Genomic DNA, 20,187 nt, shown 5'->3' on the forward strand with positions numbered 1-20,187 from the left:
CAGAGGGGGAGTAATGAGAGAGGGTCTCACAGAACTCCTGGTGAGAGGACGAAAACCTCTTCAAAGTGGGCATGAATTTCAGTATCAGAAATGTATAAAATTTTCATACTACAGTGACTTATACTGTACAATTATGAACTTCTTTCAAAACTGAACAATGGAGATTGGAAAGATTTTCAGTGACATGCGAGGCTAGTAGTTGCAGGTCAGTCACTGATGGAGAAGTCAGTGTGTAATAAAGAGGTCAATGACACACGTGTACTCTGATAGAACATTGTAACTTTACATGAAAATTTATTGACACAGTTAGACCAATGATAATGTTTTCTGGACAAGAATGTGCCCCGAGTATGGCACTTCTCTTCTGCTTGGGATGCCATAGAGAATAATACAAATACCAGGCAGAACCAGCACACAGTTCACTACTAGAGGATCATTAGATGCAAGGTTAGTACATGGCATCATGAGAGGGCAGCACAAAAGTGGGAATGGCTGTGAAAGTAGGGGAAAAAGACAAAACTCCACATTAAAAAAATTTACAATAAAAATCACTAACATTTAAAAAAGGTCAAAGTTAACGAAATAAAAAAAATCAAATCAAGCATTTCCAATTTCTCTGGATGCTAATTAATGTTTTGATTCATGTGTTTGGGCTAAATTTCTCCTTTAACAAACTACTGCATCTTCATATTTTTAAAGTTATCGGAGAATGTAGTTAAGAGCATTCCAGTTTTCCTACTTGCCTCCCTGCCAAGGAGGATACAGCAAACAAAAATAACTTGAGTATAAATGCAAGGATAAACAGATGAAAAGCGACATAATTGTAACACCTCACGGGCAGATTCGGACTGTTGGGAGAAAGAATACACTTTAAACACCATCAAGAACAATCCATTGAGATTTACATCAACATTACAACAACATCCATAAACAAGTCCCTTGCTATTAAGACAACAATTGGAAGTGTTTTACACCACAGATATGCTGAAGATGCAAAGTACATTTTTCTTTGTAGTTATATGCAGCTTCAATACAAAAATCAGGGCTCAATATGGTACTGGAAGCAGGTGGAGTAGACTCTACACTTTAGTGTTGGCCTTTACACTCAACTGACACTCCATGATTAGTGCTTGCAATTTTGCCTTTGTACTGACGTGGAGCTTATTAAGATTCCTAGTCTTGCGGTAGACTTGAAAATAAATCCTCCTCTGAAGATGCTGATTCATGCTGGGCTGTAGCTCCACAGATGTCAGCTGCCTTCTAGTACATTACCAAAAGGACCATGAATGTATACCTCTCAACAGCAAGTACTTGTCACAGAATCAGTGCCATGGCCATCCATACTCATTGGCTCATAAGTGTGCAGTCAGCAACAAGGATCACTGGATCAGCAGATGTATACGTATTTGATTTTTCGTACTTTGCTCAGGGAGAAATCATTTACTGTTGAATGTGTTCAGGAGAATATTGGTTGCCATTTCCATTAACCAAGTATGGAGAGATGTGTGCAACCAGCTTTCAATTCTCTCCCTTGTGCCAGCATTAGCAACCAAGAGAGATTTCTCACATTAAATACACAATTCAGAGGGAAATAAAACACTGGAACATCCTAGACTATACTGGTCAGCCTCTTTTATCCTTTAAATTATGAGAAAGCCCACTGTTAGTGGCATATTCAGTGTATCTCCTCTATTACAGGGCTCCATCAGGAGACAGAACACGGTGCAACCTAAAGAGCACAAATCTGAGAGACAGCATTATGCACAATTAAATAAACACAAGTTTCATTTGCTCCATTATGCAACAGAGGATAACAAATAAATAACCAAATATTGGAGTTTTTCCATTAGGCATGAAGATACTGCCAACCCTCCATTAAAAGGCAAATCCATCAAAATCAAACCATTTACAATAAGTGCTCCCCGATGATAGCGCATGCAAATCTTCCATTGATTCACACTTCATTGTGTCTTTCAAATGTCATTCACAAAGAAATTTCTGAGAACTGTATCACTGTCTTGCAAATATATTTTAAGTGTTGGTAGAAAAGGTTAACATCTGTAGCACTTAAAAAAAGTTTCTCTCATTGAACTGAGTCAAAGCACATCAAATGGTGCTCCACACTTCCTCCCAATATAAATTCAGTCACCCATGCTATTTAAACACAGCTGGTTTCCATAATCTGCTTAAATTTGGTTCAAAATATGCAAAAAGACTACCAAGCAGTATGGGCCACTTGTTGGCTGTAATTTCATTCCAGGCACCTATATTAAAGAGCTTCCTACTTGAGATCCAGTTACCTTTAAATTTGACAAAAGCATTCAATTCCTCCCTTGTTAAAAAGGCTACTGACACACAATGTCTAAACCATCAAGCCATGGACTGGACCAACCTGGAAGTGGTACAAGTTGTACTACTCATGGGTCTGTACTTTCAGGGATAAAACAGAGGGAATAAAATACATCAAAAGTTTTTCAGGCTCACGTCATTGGGGGAAATCAACTTGTTTCTGAATCACTTACTGCAATTACTCAGGAATTTACACATAGCAACAACCTGCTTCTGTGACGCGTAGTGAAACAATACACAGGCAACAGCGTTTTGCCCAAGAGAGCAATTATATTCCACAGAGCTTCTGCTAATCCCATCCACAGGAAATACTGTCCTTCCATAAATTTACAAACAATGCATGGAATTCCTACCACATCTGCTGGAATTATTTCCTGGACAGCTCCTACTTTTTGGAAAGTAAATAAGAAATCTTGTTTAAAAATAAGTTACAAGCAACACCATTTCCACTCTCTTCTAAATCACCAATCATTAGTGTGAGCTTTCACCGTTTCAGGATGCCCTCCCCTGTAGTGCCAGCACTTTGTTTGTGCACCTATACAGTGCTAATGATATACTCTCTCTTGAAGGTGCTGTTAGCATCACAATAGGAGTGCTCAAATCTGTCCTCACCCGCTATGCAAATGTATGGTTTCCAAGAGAGGTCACTGAACAGAAAGCCATGCTGTTGTTTCTCCATCTGTGGCGTTGTGACAATGAAATTAATGAATGGGCCCTCACAATCATAGTCAATGCAGAGCAGAATTTGGAGAGCTTTATATTAATAAGTAGGAATGAAACTGATGCTTGGCAAGGTTAATGATCACATCACAAAAGGTGAGCTGAATTAATAGAAGTACTCAGACCTCGGGTGTGCAAGTTAATTCAATCCTTTCACACTGCTGGTGTTAGTGCTCCTTCTCGTCAGTCTCCCACAGCGAGGTCAATGAGAAACTGGCTGTTTAAAAAGAGTAACAAATTTCAAAAGTGGCCAGCATAAAGCTGCAAGTAACTCTGTCTTCTGCCACCAATCTGTCCAACTTTACTCCACCTTCATGCCATTCCACCATTTTGCAACAAACTAAGTACCTCATTTAGCTGGCTTTTCACAAGGAGTTGGAGATAGTGAGTGTTGAAAGGCAATGGAGAGGAAGAGATGGGAAATTAGTCTGATCCCATTTTCTCTCAGGCCACAGGGATCAGTGGTTAGAACCCTGGCAGATGTTCCTTTCCCTCATCCAAGGAGACAGAAGCAAAAAGTCATTGTTATACACCCAACCCAGCTGAATGCGCCAACACACAACTGGAAGCAGGATATGAGACTGTCCTACTGTGTGATTAGTAGCACAAGGTGAAAAATGAATAATTCCTGTGGATTATTTTAGTTTCAATACTGGTGTGCTACTGTAGCATTCAGCAGCACTATAAAAATCTCACTGGACTATTTTGTTTTATTAAGAAAACACTTTGGAGTAGTTAAATGTTTACAAATAGAGTTTGTGCAGAAACGCTATTGAAGTTCATAAGGAATTCAATGTGAAGACTTCAAAAAAAAACCCTGTTAATAACTTAAACCTCATCCAGTAAACATGCACCGATATAGTCAGCAGGCTGTCATTAGGGTTTTAGTAAAGTGTGATGATGTGCATGTGAAATCCCTGACTGAACTGTGAAAATTCCCAGCTGTGATAGCACCTTTCCAGAGGAACTACTTTGAGTTATATAACATTAGGCTGATCTAGAGATGGAAGCAATTTTGTATTAATTAAGAACACCACAGGAAATGTACTAACACATTATTACAGTGCAATAGCTTAAATATTTCTTTTAAAATGCTTTCTGCTGACCTGCAATCAATACACTGAACCCAGTGACAAACTTGCACAGTACTCTTGTAGTAAACATCAATTCAGTTAGATATTCACAACAGCAACAGTGACTCTAACATTGCCCATAGATGGAACAATAGGTTAGAAGATAACAGAACAAGTTGAGCAAACAACAAATGACCTTGCCTAACCTGGGCATATGCCTTAATGACACTGCAAGCTGAACAAAGACAAATCGTCACCACTTGAGAAAGACAAGCCCAGCCAGCAGTCCGTAGCCCATGATCAATGAAAGGACTTTCAGAAGGCGGTCATGCTTGTCTTCAAATTCTTTGACCAGAATTTCGAAGAAAGTGACAAACAGAAATGTTCCTGCAGCAAAACCCTGTAGCAGAACTGACGCAATTTGGCTTCCAAGGCTGTTGGCACTCTGGATGCCCATCCCAATGCCTATCCCGGTAGGTATCATTGCACTAACCATCAGGGCTAGCTTCAGGGCATCTTTCATTGGCAGTGCTCCTTTCGCCATGTTTACTCCCAACGCCACAGCAGCTAGCGTCTCGTGCACAGCCACTCCGATGAACAGGTTGATCACCTTTGCTGCTTTCTCCTGCAGCCCCAGGGCCAAACCTTCAAACACAGAGTGTGCAGACAGGGCAAATACCAGGCTGAGCAAGCGCAAAGGGCTAGAGTGGGGCACCTCAGACACATTCAAGGAATGGCAATGTGAATGGGATCTGTGCCTATCGAAGTTGCTTTCACCTCGTCCTGATGAAATGAAGGGGCTCTCGTACTCGGAATCGCTGCCCCCCTCAGATCCAGCATTGAACATCTCTAAGTCAATGAATGATGGCTTTTCCTTTCGAAATGTCAGAATCAACTGCTCGATAAAGATAGTCAAGAAGAAACCCACCATCATTGTTGTCTCACTCAGTGGGTAGTCAGTCGATATTTTTCCAATTGAAAGAAGCTCTTGAACCTGCAATGGGAAATTAAAAGAAAAATCAAAAAACCTGCAGAAACAAATACAGAAAAAGCTGGAAACACTTAACAGTCAGACAGTATATGTGGAAAGAGAAATTTCACTTTCCACAAATGCTGCCTGACCTGCTGAGAGTTTCCAGCATTTTGTGTCTTTGTTTTAGGAAATTAACATTTTAAATTGAGCAGCAAACAAAATGACTTTCAACAATAAAAATAGAAAATATTGGATATGCTCAGCCAGTTAAGGAGAGAGAGAGTTCATATTTTGGGTCATTGCCTTTAAATCAGAAAGAAAAAGTTACAGATATGTCAGGTTTACAGACTGGAAAAGCAGAGGAGGAATAAATAAAGGAGAAGGTCTTAAGGGTGAAAGGTAGGAGAATGAAAATGAGAAAGGATCATGGCTTAAGACAGTGCCAATGGGAACATGCAAAGATGGGTTAAAAGGAGATGTAAATGAAATAGCAGAACCATTACACAATTGCTGTCCTAAAACAACTGTGGTGTAAAAATGGTGCAAATTCATATTTTAATTTATTTTTTCCCACAAGCATGGCCAACATTTATTGCCTGCCCTCTAAATGACCATCCAATTGTGGCTTGCTTGACACCTTCAAAGGGCAGTTACGAGTCAATTGCATTGATGGGTCTGGAGTCTACATGTAGACTGAATGATACAGAGCTTCTCCTCTCAAAGGACACAAGTTAACAATAATCCAGAGGTCTCATGGTCACCAGTATTCATTCTAATTTTACCTACTTGAATCTAAATTCCCCAACTGACATGTGGCAATTTGAACCTATGCCTTTGTATAGGAGTCCAGTAATTTCAATACTAGAATGTGCTTACCTGCACCTCAATAAGAGTCAGAATTGAAGTGAGATAGGGGAGGGAATGGTGATACAAGGTTTTTGAGGAACGTGTGTCAGTTATACAGGTGCCTCTTTCCTAGCCCAATTGCAGCTAACACAGGACACAGGAAGTTAATATTCTGAACTGCATGGGTTACCGTACTCAATATCCAATTCCTTTAATCATCCTTAGTTGCCCAGGAGACAAAACGAGGACATTTAGCAAGGAAGTCCCAGAGGTTTGGTTAGTTATTCAAGGCAAGTTGCATCCTGCCCCTCTGTATAACAGGTGTGGCATAAACAGCCCAGGCCTCTTCCTCTGCTAATGGAGCTTTGTGCCAATGGCTTAGGGGTGAAGCTCTGTGCAATTATGGACCATGAAGTAATTACAAGATTTGCACCTTTTCAGTGTTGGTCTTTGCCTAGTTTATGCTGTGCTTTGTATCATGAGGCAAGCTTTCAAACCAGCACCAATAGAAGTTTTATCCCTCCTTGGTAAGAAGTTGTGGGAGGAGGGCAAAGGATGGGGCAAGTGCTGTGGGGAATGGATGAGCAAATTGCACTTAAAATTTTCTCAAATCAGTTCTTCACATCCACAATAGGGAACTGCTCTTCCATAGTGGTTTATTGAGGATAAACAGGTTAAGTTTCCTTGTCTCCTCCATCAAACCTCTGTCGTACTTATTTTGCTTCTCTTTAAATGCACCTTTACTACTCAAGTTCCACACTCTCAGTAAAACTGCTGCAAGTACTCAAGTCAAGCAGCCTCAGAAAGGTCACCTAAATAAAATAAGCACTGTATTTTTCTTCTTGACTTGCTGAGCACTGCCTGTGATTTCTTTATATTATGTTTCTGCCATCCACATACTCGGTGTCAGGTGCAGCAATATTTGAGATTGAGCTACCAAAGTCAGCTTTGCTCAAAGAAATCACAAGGCTCATCAGCTAGGGGAACATGGGATAAAAGTTCTTTATTATGGAAAGTGCTTTACTGTAAAAATACATTGAATTTTATTCTGGGTCCTACCCTGTGAATTAGGAGCAATTGGTATGCAGAGTGCAAAATTTTCCCCATGTCTTATGCTCCAAGCATGAATATCCCCTGACCAGAGTGACAACCTCATCTTATTTGGATCTGTTGCAATGAACTTCCCAAACTGAAGCCATCCTTCAAAGCAGAGGAAATACAGAAATATACAAGATTGAAAAAGATTGTTTCAGCCTATCTCTAGAGTTCAGACTTGCAATAAATGGGTCACGACAAACATTGTTCAATTAACTTCCCTGCCAAATGCCTAGCCAACTTCCTGTGACTGTACAAAACAACTTCAAAATTCACCAAAATGTGAATAACAATGCCTGGTGTCAATGGATAAGCCATTCCACTACTGCCACAACAAACTGCATTTATCATACTGTAGCATAATATCTCAGAACTTCACAGGAGTGAAGTCAGGTAACATTGACACAAGCAACAAATCATTGCAGGAAAAATGCACATGTAAAACTGAATGCAAGTATTCGTGCCTTTAGTATTGGAAGCAATCACTCTTCGGGTTTTATTTAAGAGATTATTTATAGACTTGTATTTATGGAGTACCTTTGACATAGCAAAACAGCCAAAGGTATTTCATAAAGTTAATATCAAACAGAAATGGGCATTGAGCTTATGAATAAAATAGAAGGGTAGATAAACAAAAGCATGATCAAAGATAGTTTTTGAGAATCTTGAAGGAAGACAATGAGGCTTACACTGGCAGTTCTCAAACTTAAGACACCATTCAGCTAGAGGCATAGCCACCAATTAAAATTGTCAATTTGTAACTAGCCATTAGTGGAGGAGCAAAGATCTCATGGGCCATGGAAAATTATGGAGGTAGGGTGGGGAAGAAGCATAGAAAGGTTTGAAAACAAGGATGAAAAATTTAAAACACTGCTAAACCAATGAGCAGGAGTCTACACAATAAATAATTGGTTTGCATTTTCAAGAAGGACAGCAGAATGTAAAAGCTATAAATTAAAGAGCTCAACAAGAAAGTTTAAAATGGTCATGGGTCAAGGGGAATGGGAAGTAAACAGCACAATGATCTTATAATGTATACTGAACTTCACCCCAAACATTCCAACAAAGCAATAGATTTATCATCTCTCTTATGGTTCAAATGGAAACCACACACCAAACTCATTTAAGAAACACACCCAAGAAGAAAGTCAAATTTAATTTCATTGACAAGACATGAATAAAGTATCAAACAAACCATTGTACAATGGGTTCATCCAGGTGAACCAATGTTCAAGATTTTCCAAGACTTCTATTATATTACTTCCAGGATTTTTATGATTTAATGATTTAAGATTTAAATCATTAAATGACTTAAGTCTTTATGATTAAGAACTTCAACTACAACATAGTTTGTTATTCTTTAATAATAAAAAGTCAATTTTATATACATGGTGACAAATCTGGTAAATTATTGGCCAACCAATTGAAAGCTACTAAATCTAAACGTCAGATTAATAAAATTCGTAAACCAGATGGTACCTACACGATAGATCAAGTTCAAATTAACAAATCCTTTCAAGAATTTTATTCTTCTTTATACCAATCAGAATCCCCTGAGGATCCTACTTTAATACATGAATTTTTAAGAGATTTGAAGATTCCCCAATTATCTTTAAATGAACGCTCTATATTAGATGCTCCCATTTCGGAGGAAGAAATAAAGAAAGTAATATTTTCAATGAATTCGAGTAAAGCACCCGGTCCTGATGGATACACAGCTGAATTTTTAAAATCCTTTTCTCATATTCTTGTTCCCTGGTTAGCCAAAATTTTTAAAGATGCCCTATCAGTGGGTAAACTACCACAATCTTTCTATGAAGCAACTATTTCTTTAATTCTTAAAAAGGATAAAGATCCCACTGATTGTGCATCTTATAGACCTATTTCTTTATTAAATGTAGATTCCAAAATATTTTCCAAAATATTGGCCTTTAGACTGGAAAAGGTTCTTCCACAAATTATCTCTGAAGACCAGACAGGATTTATTCAGAATCCTTATCTACATTTTAACATTAGGAGATTAATGAATATTATATATACCCCTTCATCCCAAATTCCAGAATGTGTTGTTTCACTAGATGCTGAAAAGGCATTTGACAGAGTTGAATGGGAATATCTATTCAGTACACTTCAAAAATTCAATTTAGTCCTAAATTTATATCTGCGATTAAATGATTTATTATGCACCTATGGCTTCAATACTTACTAATGATCAAAGATCTCCTGTTTAGGCTTTTTGAGGTACTAGACAAGGCTGCCCGTTAAGCCCTTTATTATTTGATATTGCTTTAGAACCTTTGGCTATTGCACTTTGGGATTCTTCAAATATATGTGGTATTACTCGTGGACAGAAGATTCATAAGATATCTCTTTACGCAGATGACCTGTTACTTTATATTTCTAATCCGGAAGAATCTATCCCCGCAGTACTATCACTATTAGATCAGTTTAGTGTTTTTTTCTGGCTAGATTAAATTTTAATAAGAGTGAACCTTTCCATTAAATATGCAAATCCCAATTTATAGCCAATTACCTTTTAGATTGGTAACTGACTATTTTATATATTTAGGTGTTAAAATTACTAAGAGACATCAGGACTTATTTAAAGCTATTCTACTGCCTTTAATTGACCATGTTAAACAATTATTTACTAAATGGTCCCCACTGTCTCTATCATTGGTAGGCTGAATTAATGTGGTTAAGATGAATATATTACCAAAATTTTTATATTTATTTCAAGCAATTCCAACTTTTGTTCCGAAATCTTTTTTTTGATACTATTGATTCTAAAATTCTTTCATATATTTGGCAGAATAAAAACCCAAGGCTAAGTAAGAAATATTTACAAAAACTAACAAAGGATGGTGGTATGGCCTTGCCTAACTTTAGATTATATTATTGGGCAATCAATATTAGATATGTAATTTTTTGGATACAAGATTCAGATGTAATTCAACGCCCCAAATGAGTACACCTTGAGTCCCAGTCAGTACTTGAATTTTCATTAGTTTCTATTTTAGGAGCTCCACTCCCTTTTGCACTTACCAAATTAAGTAAACATATGATTAACCCAATTGTTAAACATACAATACGAATATGGTTTCAATTTCGTAAATTTTTTGGATTGAATAAATTTAATCTATCAAGTCCCATTCAATCTAATTTTTTCTTTCATCCATCCAGAGTTGACTCAGCTTTTTCCATATGGAAAAGGAAGGGAATAGTATGTTTTTGTGATTTATTCATTGATAACTGTTTTCATCTTTTGAACAACTGTCTAACAAATACAATTTGCCTAGATCACACTTTTTTTCGATATTTGCAAATTAGAAATTTTTTAGAAGCTACTATACCCTCTTTTCCCACACCTTACAAAACTGAAATTACGGAAGAAATTTTTGGTTTTAATCCTTGTCAGAAGGGCTTGATAGCAATAATTTATGATTTAATTATGAAAATTTGTTCAGAACCACTGGACAAAATTAAGAATGAATGGGAAAGTGAACTCCAGACATCTTCACCTATAGAGACTTGGAAGAAAATTCTTCATTTAGTTAATACATCTTCAATGTGTGCCAGACATTCTTTGATACAGTTTAAGGTAGTTCACAGGACCCATATGTCAAAAGATAAGCTAGTACGTTTTTATCAACATATAAATCCTATATGTGACAGATGTAAATCGAATGTGGCTTCTTTGATACATATGTTTTGGTCCTGTCCTCTTTTGGAAAAATATTGGAAAGATATTTTTAACATTATTTCAAATGTATTGAAGATTGATTTACAACCTCATCCTATCACTGCAATTTTTGGTTTTACCAAGGATAGAATCTGGCCATTTATCTGCCTCTGCTAACTGTATGATTGCCTTTGTTACATTAATGGCCAAACGATCCATTTTGCTTAAATGGAAGGATCCAATACCCCTACTACTTTTCAATGGTTCTCTCAACTATATCATGTTTAAACTTGGAAAAAATTAGGAGTGGTACTGTTGATCCTTTGCTTAAATTTGAGGAAGTTTGGAGTTCATTTATTCAATATTTTCACATGATATAGATCCCCTTATAACAACCTTTCAATTTGGAGGAATGGAGTTGATGACATAATATTGCTCTGTTTCTATTGAGAAATTTTAGTCCAGTTTTTTTTGAATTTTTTTTAGCTTAGTTTGGTTTGATATATTGTTTATAATTTTTCTTATTGTTTTGAGTTTTTTATATTTTATAATAAATCTTTTTCTTTTATATCATATTCATTCACTAACAGATCATTGGATCAACAGATTTTTTTTATACTCTATTGTTCTTTATGATTATCCATGTCATGATTGTTCTCTTGATCTCTTTGTATTACATGTATAAACATTGATATATTAATCTGTATGAATTTGAAAACTAATAAAAAAATTGAAAAAAGTCAAATTTAATTTAATTGACAAGACATGAATAAAGTATCAAACAAACCATTGTACAATGGGTTCATCCAGGTGAACCAATGTTCAAGATTTTCCAAGACTTTTATTATATTACATCCAGGATTCTTTATGAATTAATGAATGAATTCTGGTGTGCAAATGATGATCAATACTTGCATAGAATAGAAAATTTATGACTACTCCCACCTCCCAGGACTTGGTTCATTGCTCTGTAGGTTATCGTTCAAGTGCACATCAAATAACTTTTTAAAAATACTCTTTCAAGTAAAAGTTCCAGACCCCTGCCACTCTCTAGGTGTAGAGAAAAATTTTCCTCATCTCCCTTCTAATCCTTTTACCAATTATTTTAAATCTACATCTCCTGGTTTTTGATCCCTCTGTGAAGGGAAATGGGACCTTCCTACTTATTCTGTCTGGATTCCTCATAATTCCGTACAATCCAATTGTGTCCCCTCAGCCTCCTCTGTTCCAAAGGAAACATGTTCAATGTTTCTTCAAAGCTACAATTTACAAGTCCTGGCGACAATCTTTTTAAAATCTCTTCTGCCCCTCACCAATGTAATCACCATCTTTACTGTAATGTGGTGACCAGAAATGCACACAGTTCTCAAGCTGTATATTTTCTGACCACTTTATTGCTATGTGCATCCAGTCCAACGTCCCTCTGTTCCTTCACACACTCAATATCACTCCCATTGTGCATTCCCTTGCCTTGATGCACATCCCCAAAAGAATCCCCTCATACTTGCCAATTTTCTGCACAAATCACCAGCCTAGAGCTTTCTTCCTCACTGTCAACCATACACAAATTTTGTAATATCTGCAATTACAGATATTAGGAGGTATGATTAAGTCTCAATCATTACTCTATATTATTGAAAGCAAGGGGCTGAATACTAAGATCTGCAGAACTCCACTGGTAATAGCCTTTCAGTCACAAAAACACCCATCAACCAATTCTCCTTACTTCCCATCACTGAGACGTTCTGGATCCAATTTTCTATATTCATTAGATCCCATAGGATTTTAATTTTTGATGCACGAGGGAAGTATACAGTTAATGGCAGGACTGTTAACAGCATTAATGCCCAGAGGGATCTTGGGGTCCAAGTCCATACCTCCCTGAAAGTGGTAATGCAAGTAGATAGAGTGGTAAAGGCGGCATATGGAATGCTTGCCTTCATTGCTAGCAGCATAAGAGTACAAGAGTCAGAAAGTCATGATGCAGTTGTATAAAACTTTTGGTTAGGCCGAACTCAGGAGTATTGCATGCAGTTCTGGTCACTCGATTACAGGAAGAATGTGGAGAGGGTGCAGAAGAGATTTACTGGGATGCTATCTGAATTAGAAGGTATTAGCTACAAGGAAAGGTTGGACAAACGTGGACTGCTTTCTCTGGAGCGTCAGAGGCTGAAGGGAGACCCGACAGAAGTTGATAAAATTATGAGAGACATGGCTAGGGTAGACAGCCAGAATCTTTTTCCCAGGGTAGAAATGTCAAATACCAGAAGGCATAGCTTTAAGGTGAGGGGGGGAAATTTTAAAAGGTGGTGTGTGGGGCAAGTTTTTAAAAAAAAATAGAGTGGTGGGTGCCTAGAACGCACTGTCAGGAGTGGTAGTAGAGGTAGATATGATAGTGGCATTTAAGAGACTTTTAGATAGGCACATAAATATTCAGGGAGTGGAGACATATGGATCATGTGTAGGCAGAAGGGATTAGTTTAATTTGGCATCATGCTCAACAGAGACATCGTAGGCCAAAGGGCCTGTTCCTGTGCTGTACTGTTCTATGTTCTATGATCAGCCTCCACGTGTGACCTTCAAAGTCTTGCTAAATCCATGCAGAACTCAAACTCATCCTTCATCAACCCTCCAAGTTAGTCAGACATGATCTTTCCTTAACAAATCCATGCTGACTATCCATTATGAATCTGTGCTTTTCTAATTGAAAGTTAGTGTTCCCTCAAAGTTGATTCCAATAATTTCCCCACTACTCAAGTTAAACAAAGTGGCCTGTAATTACTTGGTTTACACTTTGTCCTTTTAAAGCAATGATATAACATCAGTAATCCTCCAGTCCACTGGCATCAAACCTGTAGCCACGGTGGACTGAAAAATGCTGGTAAGTTCCTCTGCAACCCCTTCCCCTCCACTCTTCCCTTGCTTCTTTTAATGCCCTGGAATAAATTTCATCTGAGCTGAGTGATTCAACCATTCTCAAAGATGCTTATTCCCCTATACTTACTCTTTTACTATGTTACCCTGAACAATATTCCAGACTCTTCTCCAACTACAACATTAGTATTATGCTCCTTCCCTTTTGTGAAGGCAGCCACAAAGTACTTGGTAAGATTCTTGCCCACATCCTCTGCCTCTGCACACAGGTTATATAATTCGGTTCCACTCTTTCCTTAATTCTCCACTTGATGTATTTCTGTATTTTCTTTGATTTTACTTGGCAGTATCTGTTTTATGTCCTCAAGCTGTTTTCCTAATTTTCCATTAATCTCATCCCCATAATTTCTATATATGCACTAACTATATTAAGCTCCTGCTATTTGACATAAGCTTCTGTTTTGCCTTATGTTACTCTCCATGCACCTAGTCATCCAAGGGGCTCCAGATTTGGAAGCCTCCTCCTTTTCCTTTGTTGGCACGTTTACCCTCAACCGCCTCCCATTAGAGACACTGATCTACTTTTGTAGCTGTTTCTGGACTACTTTTGTTAAATCACTCTCAGCCTGGTAAAATTAATCTCCATCCTATTTGAAACCTTTACTTTTATTTTTTTTATATATAAAAAAGCCTTTGTCCTTTGCTCAATGCCAAGGTACTTTGTCCCATGGCATTGTGCTCTCTATCAATAACAATTAAAAATGGCCTCACCTTTTCCCTTACAACTGGCAACAAAGCATTAAAGCATGTTGCCAGAAATATTCCACCACCAAATGAACTGCAGATTGACAGCAACTTCCTAGACTTGTGCATTTTCTCATGGTTGGCTTGTATGATCCAAACAGGCATCAGGGAACCCAGCATCATCAGGATAAAAACCACAACCATGCAGAGAAGCTTAATTATCAAAATATTCATCTTCGAGCACCAGCAGTGAATCTTAGTTCACAAGGAATGGGTTCAGCAAGTGAAGATTGTTGATTTGCTTTGTAAAAAAGATTTAGTTATGTTGTTGTCTGCTGTCTTCTGCCATCTTTTCTCTCATCATAAGGACAGCACAATTGCATTAAAGATCCTCTCCAATGGCGTGACAATGCTTCCAATTTCATTCCAACTAGGGAAGATAAAAAACAAAATTATGACAAAAAAAATAATTTGCTCTTCTACACAATTTATGCTGGTATAATAACAGGAGTTGATAAAGTAAGACTTTTTGTTTTGCAGATCAGTCACTGACATTGCATTCCTTGTCAGGTCCCCGTGGGTGGGTGGGGAAAGAGGAGGGCAGTATTACAGGAAAAAACACGAAATGTAATTCTTGATGGACAAGGTTGCAACAAAGAAAAAAAAAAGACAGCACATTCTACAAAAATGAGGAAGTAATATGTCCAAACTGTATTTTCTTTATTAACCATCAAATCAACTGGTAGAATAAAATCCAACAAGACGCAAGAAGTTCTTCTTCAAAAGATATTGCCTTGTTCCTTTCTTGATGGATGAAGGTTCAGAGAAAGCTGCAATACCCCTCAGCCAACATTGAGCCCTAGATACACTCAGTTGGTTATGTTGGACAGGACACGAGGCTTACATGCCTAAAACCAGACTCCTGCTGTATTCTGAGCTCTAGCATTGGGAAGATATTATCAGATGGGCAGAGGGGAAAAACATTCAAGGATGTGCTGAAAGTCTTCTGAAGAAAGCAGCATCCCTACTGATTCCTGGAAATCTTGGACTCACGAACACTCAAAATGTAGAGAGAGTTCTCAGGATGTATTGAGAGCCACAAGTCCATGCACTAGGAGCATAAAGCCCCATGTGACTAGCAGGATGAGCTCTCTGCCTCCAAGCTTTCCACCTACTGCTGCATTGGGCACTACTGCCCAGTCTGTGGAGGAGCCTGCACTTCCCAAATTGATCTTGGGAACCCTTTCAGAACCCAGAAAACCACAGTGAAAATCCATCATCCTCTGTTCCAAATAACTGCCTAATAAGATAACCGCAATAGTGTTGTGTATCCTGCAACCAGGAGGCAATTTCTCATGAGCTTATATCTAAGTGATAATCATTAGCTGGTCATTCCATGGCAAAGTGTTAATAACCTGTGACCAACAGATTCTGGCCAAACTGTGAGATGGTGGTCATAAAAGAAAATAGTGAAACATTGTTTCCCTTTTCCAATTCCAGAACACTGAGGATAATGAATTTTTAAAAAAAAACAAGGTAATGGAAACACAGAGGAAAAAAATATGACTTTTGAAATGACTACAATACTCAAGCATTAAATTGGCAAAAAAAAGTGGTAGCATTCAATCCTTCGATAAATGCCGTGGGCTGTTTACATCATCTAGTCATTAGGAGTGGGCAAGAAATTGGCAAATCGAGTATAATGTGTGAAACTGTGAAGTTCCATATTTAGGAAAGATCAAAAGGACAGAGTACTATTTAAAGGGAGGAAAACTGCAGAAAGCTGTAGCATAAAGGGATTTGGAATTTTTCTTGATGCATGAAACAAGCACACAAATACAACAGATAATAGGGAAGGCTCATGGAATATTGGTCCTTACTTCAAGAGGGCTAGAGTATGAAAGTAGGAAGTCATACTGCAACTGTACAAGGCACCAGTAAGACCATGTCTAGAGTACTGCAAACAGCTTCGGTGCCCCTATTTAAGGAAAGATCACATCATAGGAAGTAGTAGAGAGAAGCTTCACTGGAGACAGTCCTACAAGAAAAGGATGAATCAGTCAGGACTCTACTTTTCTTGTATTATAGAACATTACAGCACAGTACAGGCCTTTCGGCCCACAATGTTGGTAAGTTCCTCCTCAACCCCTTCCCCTCATTTTATCTTGCTCTAAGATCTATCTAACCCTTCCCTCCCACATAGCCCTCCATTTCTCTGTCATTCATAAGATATCTTTATTAGTCACATGTACATCAAAACACACAGTGAAATGCATCTTTTGCGTAGAGTGTTCTGGGGGCAGTCCACAAGTGTTGCCACACTTCCAGTGCCAACAAAGCATGCCCACAACTTTCTAACCCATACGCCTTTGTAATGTGGGAGGAAACTGAAGCACCCAGAGGAAACCCACACAGACATGGGGAGAACGTACAAACTCCTTACAGACAGCAGCTGGAATTGAACCTGGGTCGCTGGTGCTGTAACGCATTACGCTAACCACTACACTACCGTGCCTATCTAACAGTCTCTTAAATGCCCCTAATGTATCCGTCCCCACAACCTCTAGTGTCAGTGCGTTCCGTGCACCTACCACTCTCTGTGTAAAAAAAAACTTACCTCTGACATCTCCCCCATACCTTCCACTAATCACCTTAAAATTATGCCCCCCCGTGTTAGCCATTTTTGCCCCAAGAAAAAAACTCTGACAGCCTACTCGATCTATGCCTCTTATCGTATTGTACACCTCTATCAAGTCACCTCTCATCCTCCTTTTCTCCAAAGACAAAAGCCTGAGCTCACTCAACCTATCTTTATAAGGCATGCTCTCCAATCCAGGTAGCATCCTAGTAAATTAAGAATATTCTTGAGGTCTAGATAGGAAATACTGAGATGTTTTCTCTTATGGGAGAGTTCAGGGCTAGAGAGCATGATCTGAGAACAAGGAGCATTCATTTAAGAATGAGCTGAGGACTAACTTCTCTCAGGAGGGTTAAGATTCTTTGAAACTCTTTGCCAAAGAGAGCTGTGGAAGCAGAGTCCTGCTATATAGATTATCAAGAAGAGAATCAAGAGTTATGAGGACAAGGAATATTGGATCATCCATAATGCTAATGAATGGCAGAGCCGGTTCAAGAAAATGAATGGCCTACTCCTGTTCCTACTTCTTACAGTTTTATTTTATCAGAAATACAAAGCACACATCAATGATCACACAACGATTTCCCGAATTCTTGAAGATAAATGTATTGATCTGGAAAATATATTAGGGATCTCATTGCTGGCTGACTAAATTTAAAAAAGTCCCAGATTTGCCATGTGCTTTCAAGTAAACAGTGTGCAGAGTGAAAAATAAATTGCTAACCAATGATATCTTCTGGATATCAGGAGCATGTACACTCCACATCTCGCCATCCCACTCAAATAGATTCTTACTGTCAATGGACACATATAAAGTACAGTCACTGGAAAGCAAATGACAGGCATTTAGGTGGCACATCATCAATGAGAAAGAGTGTTTAAAACTTAAAGATACCCATCACTAGCCCTAAAATGTCTTTCAATAATTTACACTCCAGAAGGCCTCAGTCCCCTTCTCATTATGCTCCAAACTTATTACCGAATCTAACTGAACAACCCACACACATTTTCCATACATTCAACATTCAGGAAGACCTTTCAATGGTAAAGACCCCACTGTCAAACAGCACACTGCTATGTGTAAGCCAAACACCATAAAACAATTTGCCCAATAGTTAAATAACTTCCCGCCTTTTGCACTGAGTCTCTCACACTTAAGAATGCTCCTTATATACAAACAGCTCCCTAGCATTTGTACTGAGCAAGAACCCAAAATGCCAATACCCCCTCACTGTTAAACAGTTGCTTGCTGCTTACATTCAGGATGCCTCTTGCAATGTGCACCTACTGTTAAAAAGCTCTTATTTCTTGCACTTAGCAAGCCCACCTTCACAGTGTTGACCTCCATGGCAAAAAATTCCCTACTCTTGTACTCAAGGTAACTCTTAAAGAGTGACATCGCCTACAGTCAGATAATTCAAAGCTGACTTCTGAAAACCCCCAAAAGGGCAATAGCCCATCTACTACAGTCAAACAGCTCTTTTCTTGTGCTGAGGACGCCCTCGATAATTATAGTCCACCCCCGGGGCAAACAGATCGTGTCTCTCATATTCAGGCTTTTATTGGGGGACACCACCTGCTGCGATATAACTTCTTATCTCCTTTGCCTAAACAAGCCTCCTCTTCTTGCCACCTAGTCGAGCAGCTCCCTATCTCTCGCACTCCCCCTCCCCTTCAAGTGATGCCACCCATAGTCGAGCAGCTCCCTATCTCTCGCACTCAGGAAACCCCCCTCTAGAGTGATGCCACCCACTCATACAGCACCCTGCGCTCAAGAAAGCACCACCTAAAGTCAAACAGCTGCCTGCCTCCGGTACTCTGAGAACCTCCTCAATCGACCTGTTCACCACCTCTCACACTTAACAACCCCCTTCCCTCAGCACCGGCCCCACTGACCTGCCTCTTCACCGCTGACAGCCCGGATGAGCGTCTGACTACTGATTGGACGCTCAGCGCCCCCGTGAAGCACAAAGAAGGAAATGATTGGTTGAATCACTCCGTCAGTCATTGATGCGCCCGCCCACTTACGTGTCCCCCGAGCAAAGCACGCCGGTGGCTCTAATTGACCGGTAATTAACAATTGAGGAAGACTTCACTTTTGAATGAATCCAAGTGCCGACTTTAACAACAAGAAGCATTAAGGTCCTAGTTACGAGATAATTAATTGTAAGGCGGTTTGTATCCTAATTTTCATTGCTTTACTATACGGCTGGTGACGGTGATTAATTTCCGGTGGTGGAACAGGAGGAGCAGAAAATGGTTCCGGGCCGAATTTCTGTACCTTTTTGACAGAGCTTCTACATATATCAGGCTTGGGGATGACCGTAAATAGTAGTTGGATTTTTATGGGCATAAATGATTTTAGTTGAGTTTTATTTATCTTCTGTCATAGTCACATAAAAGTCCAGCTTCAGCTGACTTGTATTTATATAGTTCCTTCCACATCCCTTTCAAAATATCCCAGAGTGATTTGTAGATAATGAAGTCTTTTTGAAATGTAGTTCCTCTTTCGCCAACTTGGCCATTGCATGCTCCTGCAAACAGCAAATGCAAATAATTATATTAGGATGTTGATTGAGGGATAAATGTTCATCAAAGTGTCAAAAATTACTCCCCTACTCTTCCTCAAAATAGCATCATGCGATCTCTTACATCCATACAAGAAAGCATGCAAGACTTAATGTCTTATCTAAAAGATGGATTGGCAATTCAGGAGAAACCTATAGGTTGCCAAATCTGGTGGAACATATTATTAAATGTTTAGTTATGTGATCCTTGTTGACATGGCATATACTGGTTGGAAACAACACTATCCAAGTACTTTAGATTCCTGAAATGATATAAATGTACATTAAGTCATACCAGTAACTTGAAGACCTAAAGCACTATTTCAACACTGAAGTTTTGTAATTGTGCCATGAAGAACTGGAATAGCAAAGAACAAAATTGTTGGCAAACCATTCATATGCATTAGTAATTTTACAGAGAACACAGAGGGCTACTTGGTTTAATAAAGAAAAAAACAATTGTTTTTGTATTATAAAATAAAGCATGTTGAGTGTGGCAAAACAGTTACACCACAGAAACAGTTCATTTTGCCCAATGAGTCTATGCTGTAGTTTGTGCACCATATGATCTGCCTCCCATCCTTTTTCATTTCACCCCATAACACATGCAATTTTATGTTCCTTTC

At 38.6% G+C, this 20,187-nt stretch overlaps 1 protein-coding gene across 2 annotated transcripts; it reads right to left on the reverse strand.

Moving 5' to 3' along the window:
- Nucleotides 1-207: 207 nt before the first annotated feature.
- Nucleotides 208-18,830, reverse strand: LOC127582680 (zinc transporter ZIP3-like). Of its 2 annotated transcripts, none has more exons than XM_052038222.1 (4): nt 18,781-18,830; nt 16,237-16,394; nt 14,384-14,786; nt 208-5,136 (listed from the first exon to the last, which is right to left on the reverse strand). In XM_052038222.1, the coding sequence occupies exons 3-4, from the start codon at nt 14,588-14,590 to the stop codon at nt 4,396-4,398; spliced, it is 948 nt and encodes a 315-aa protein (XP_051894182.1). In that variant the 5' UTR covers nt 14,591-14,786; nt 16,237-16,394; nt 18,781-18,830; the 3' UTR covers nt 208-4,395. The 2 variants fall into 2 exon arrangements, with proteins under 2 accessions (XP_051894182.1, XP_051894183.1); XM_052038223.1 differs by lacking the exon at nt 16,237-16,394 and adding an exon at nt 17,719-17,818 and having other exon boundaries at nt 18,781-18,823.
- Between the last annotated feature and the right edge of the window lie 1,357 nt (nt 18,831-20,187).

Source organism: Pristis pectinata, chromosome 24 (assembly GCF_009764475.1).
Source record: "Pristis pectinata isolate sPriPec2 chromosome 24, sPriPec2.1.pri, whole genome shotgun sequence".
Taxonomy (NCBI): Eukaryota; Metazoa; Chordata; class Chondrichthyes; order Rhinopristiformes; family Pristidae; genus Pristis; species Pristis pectinata.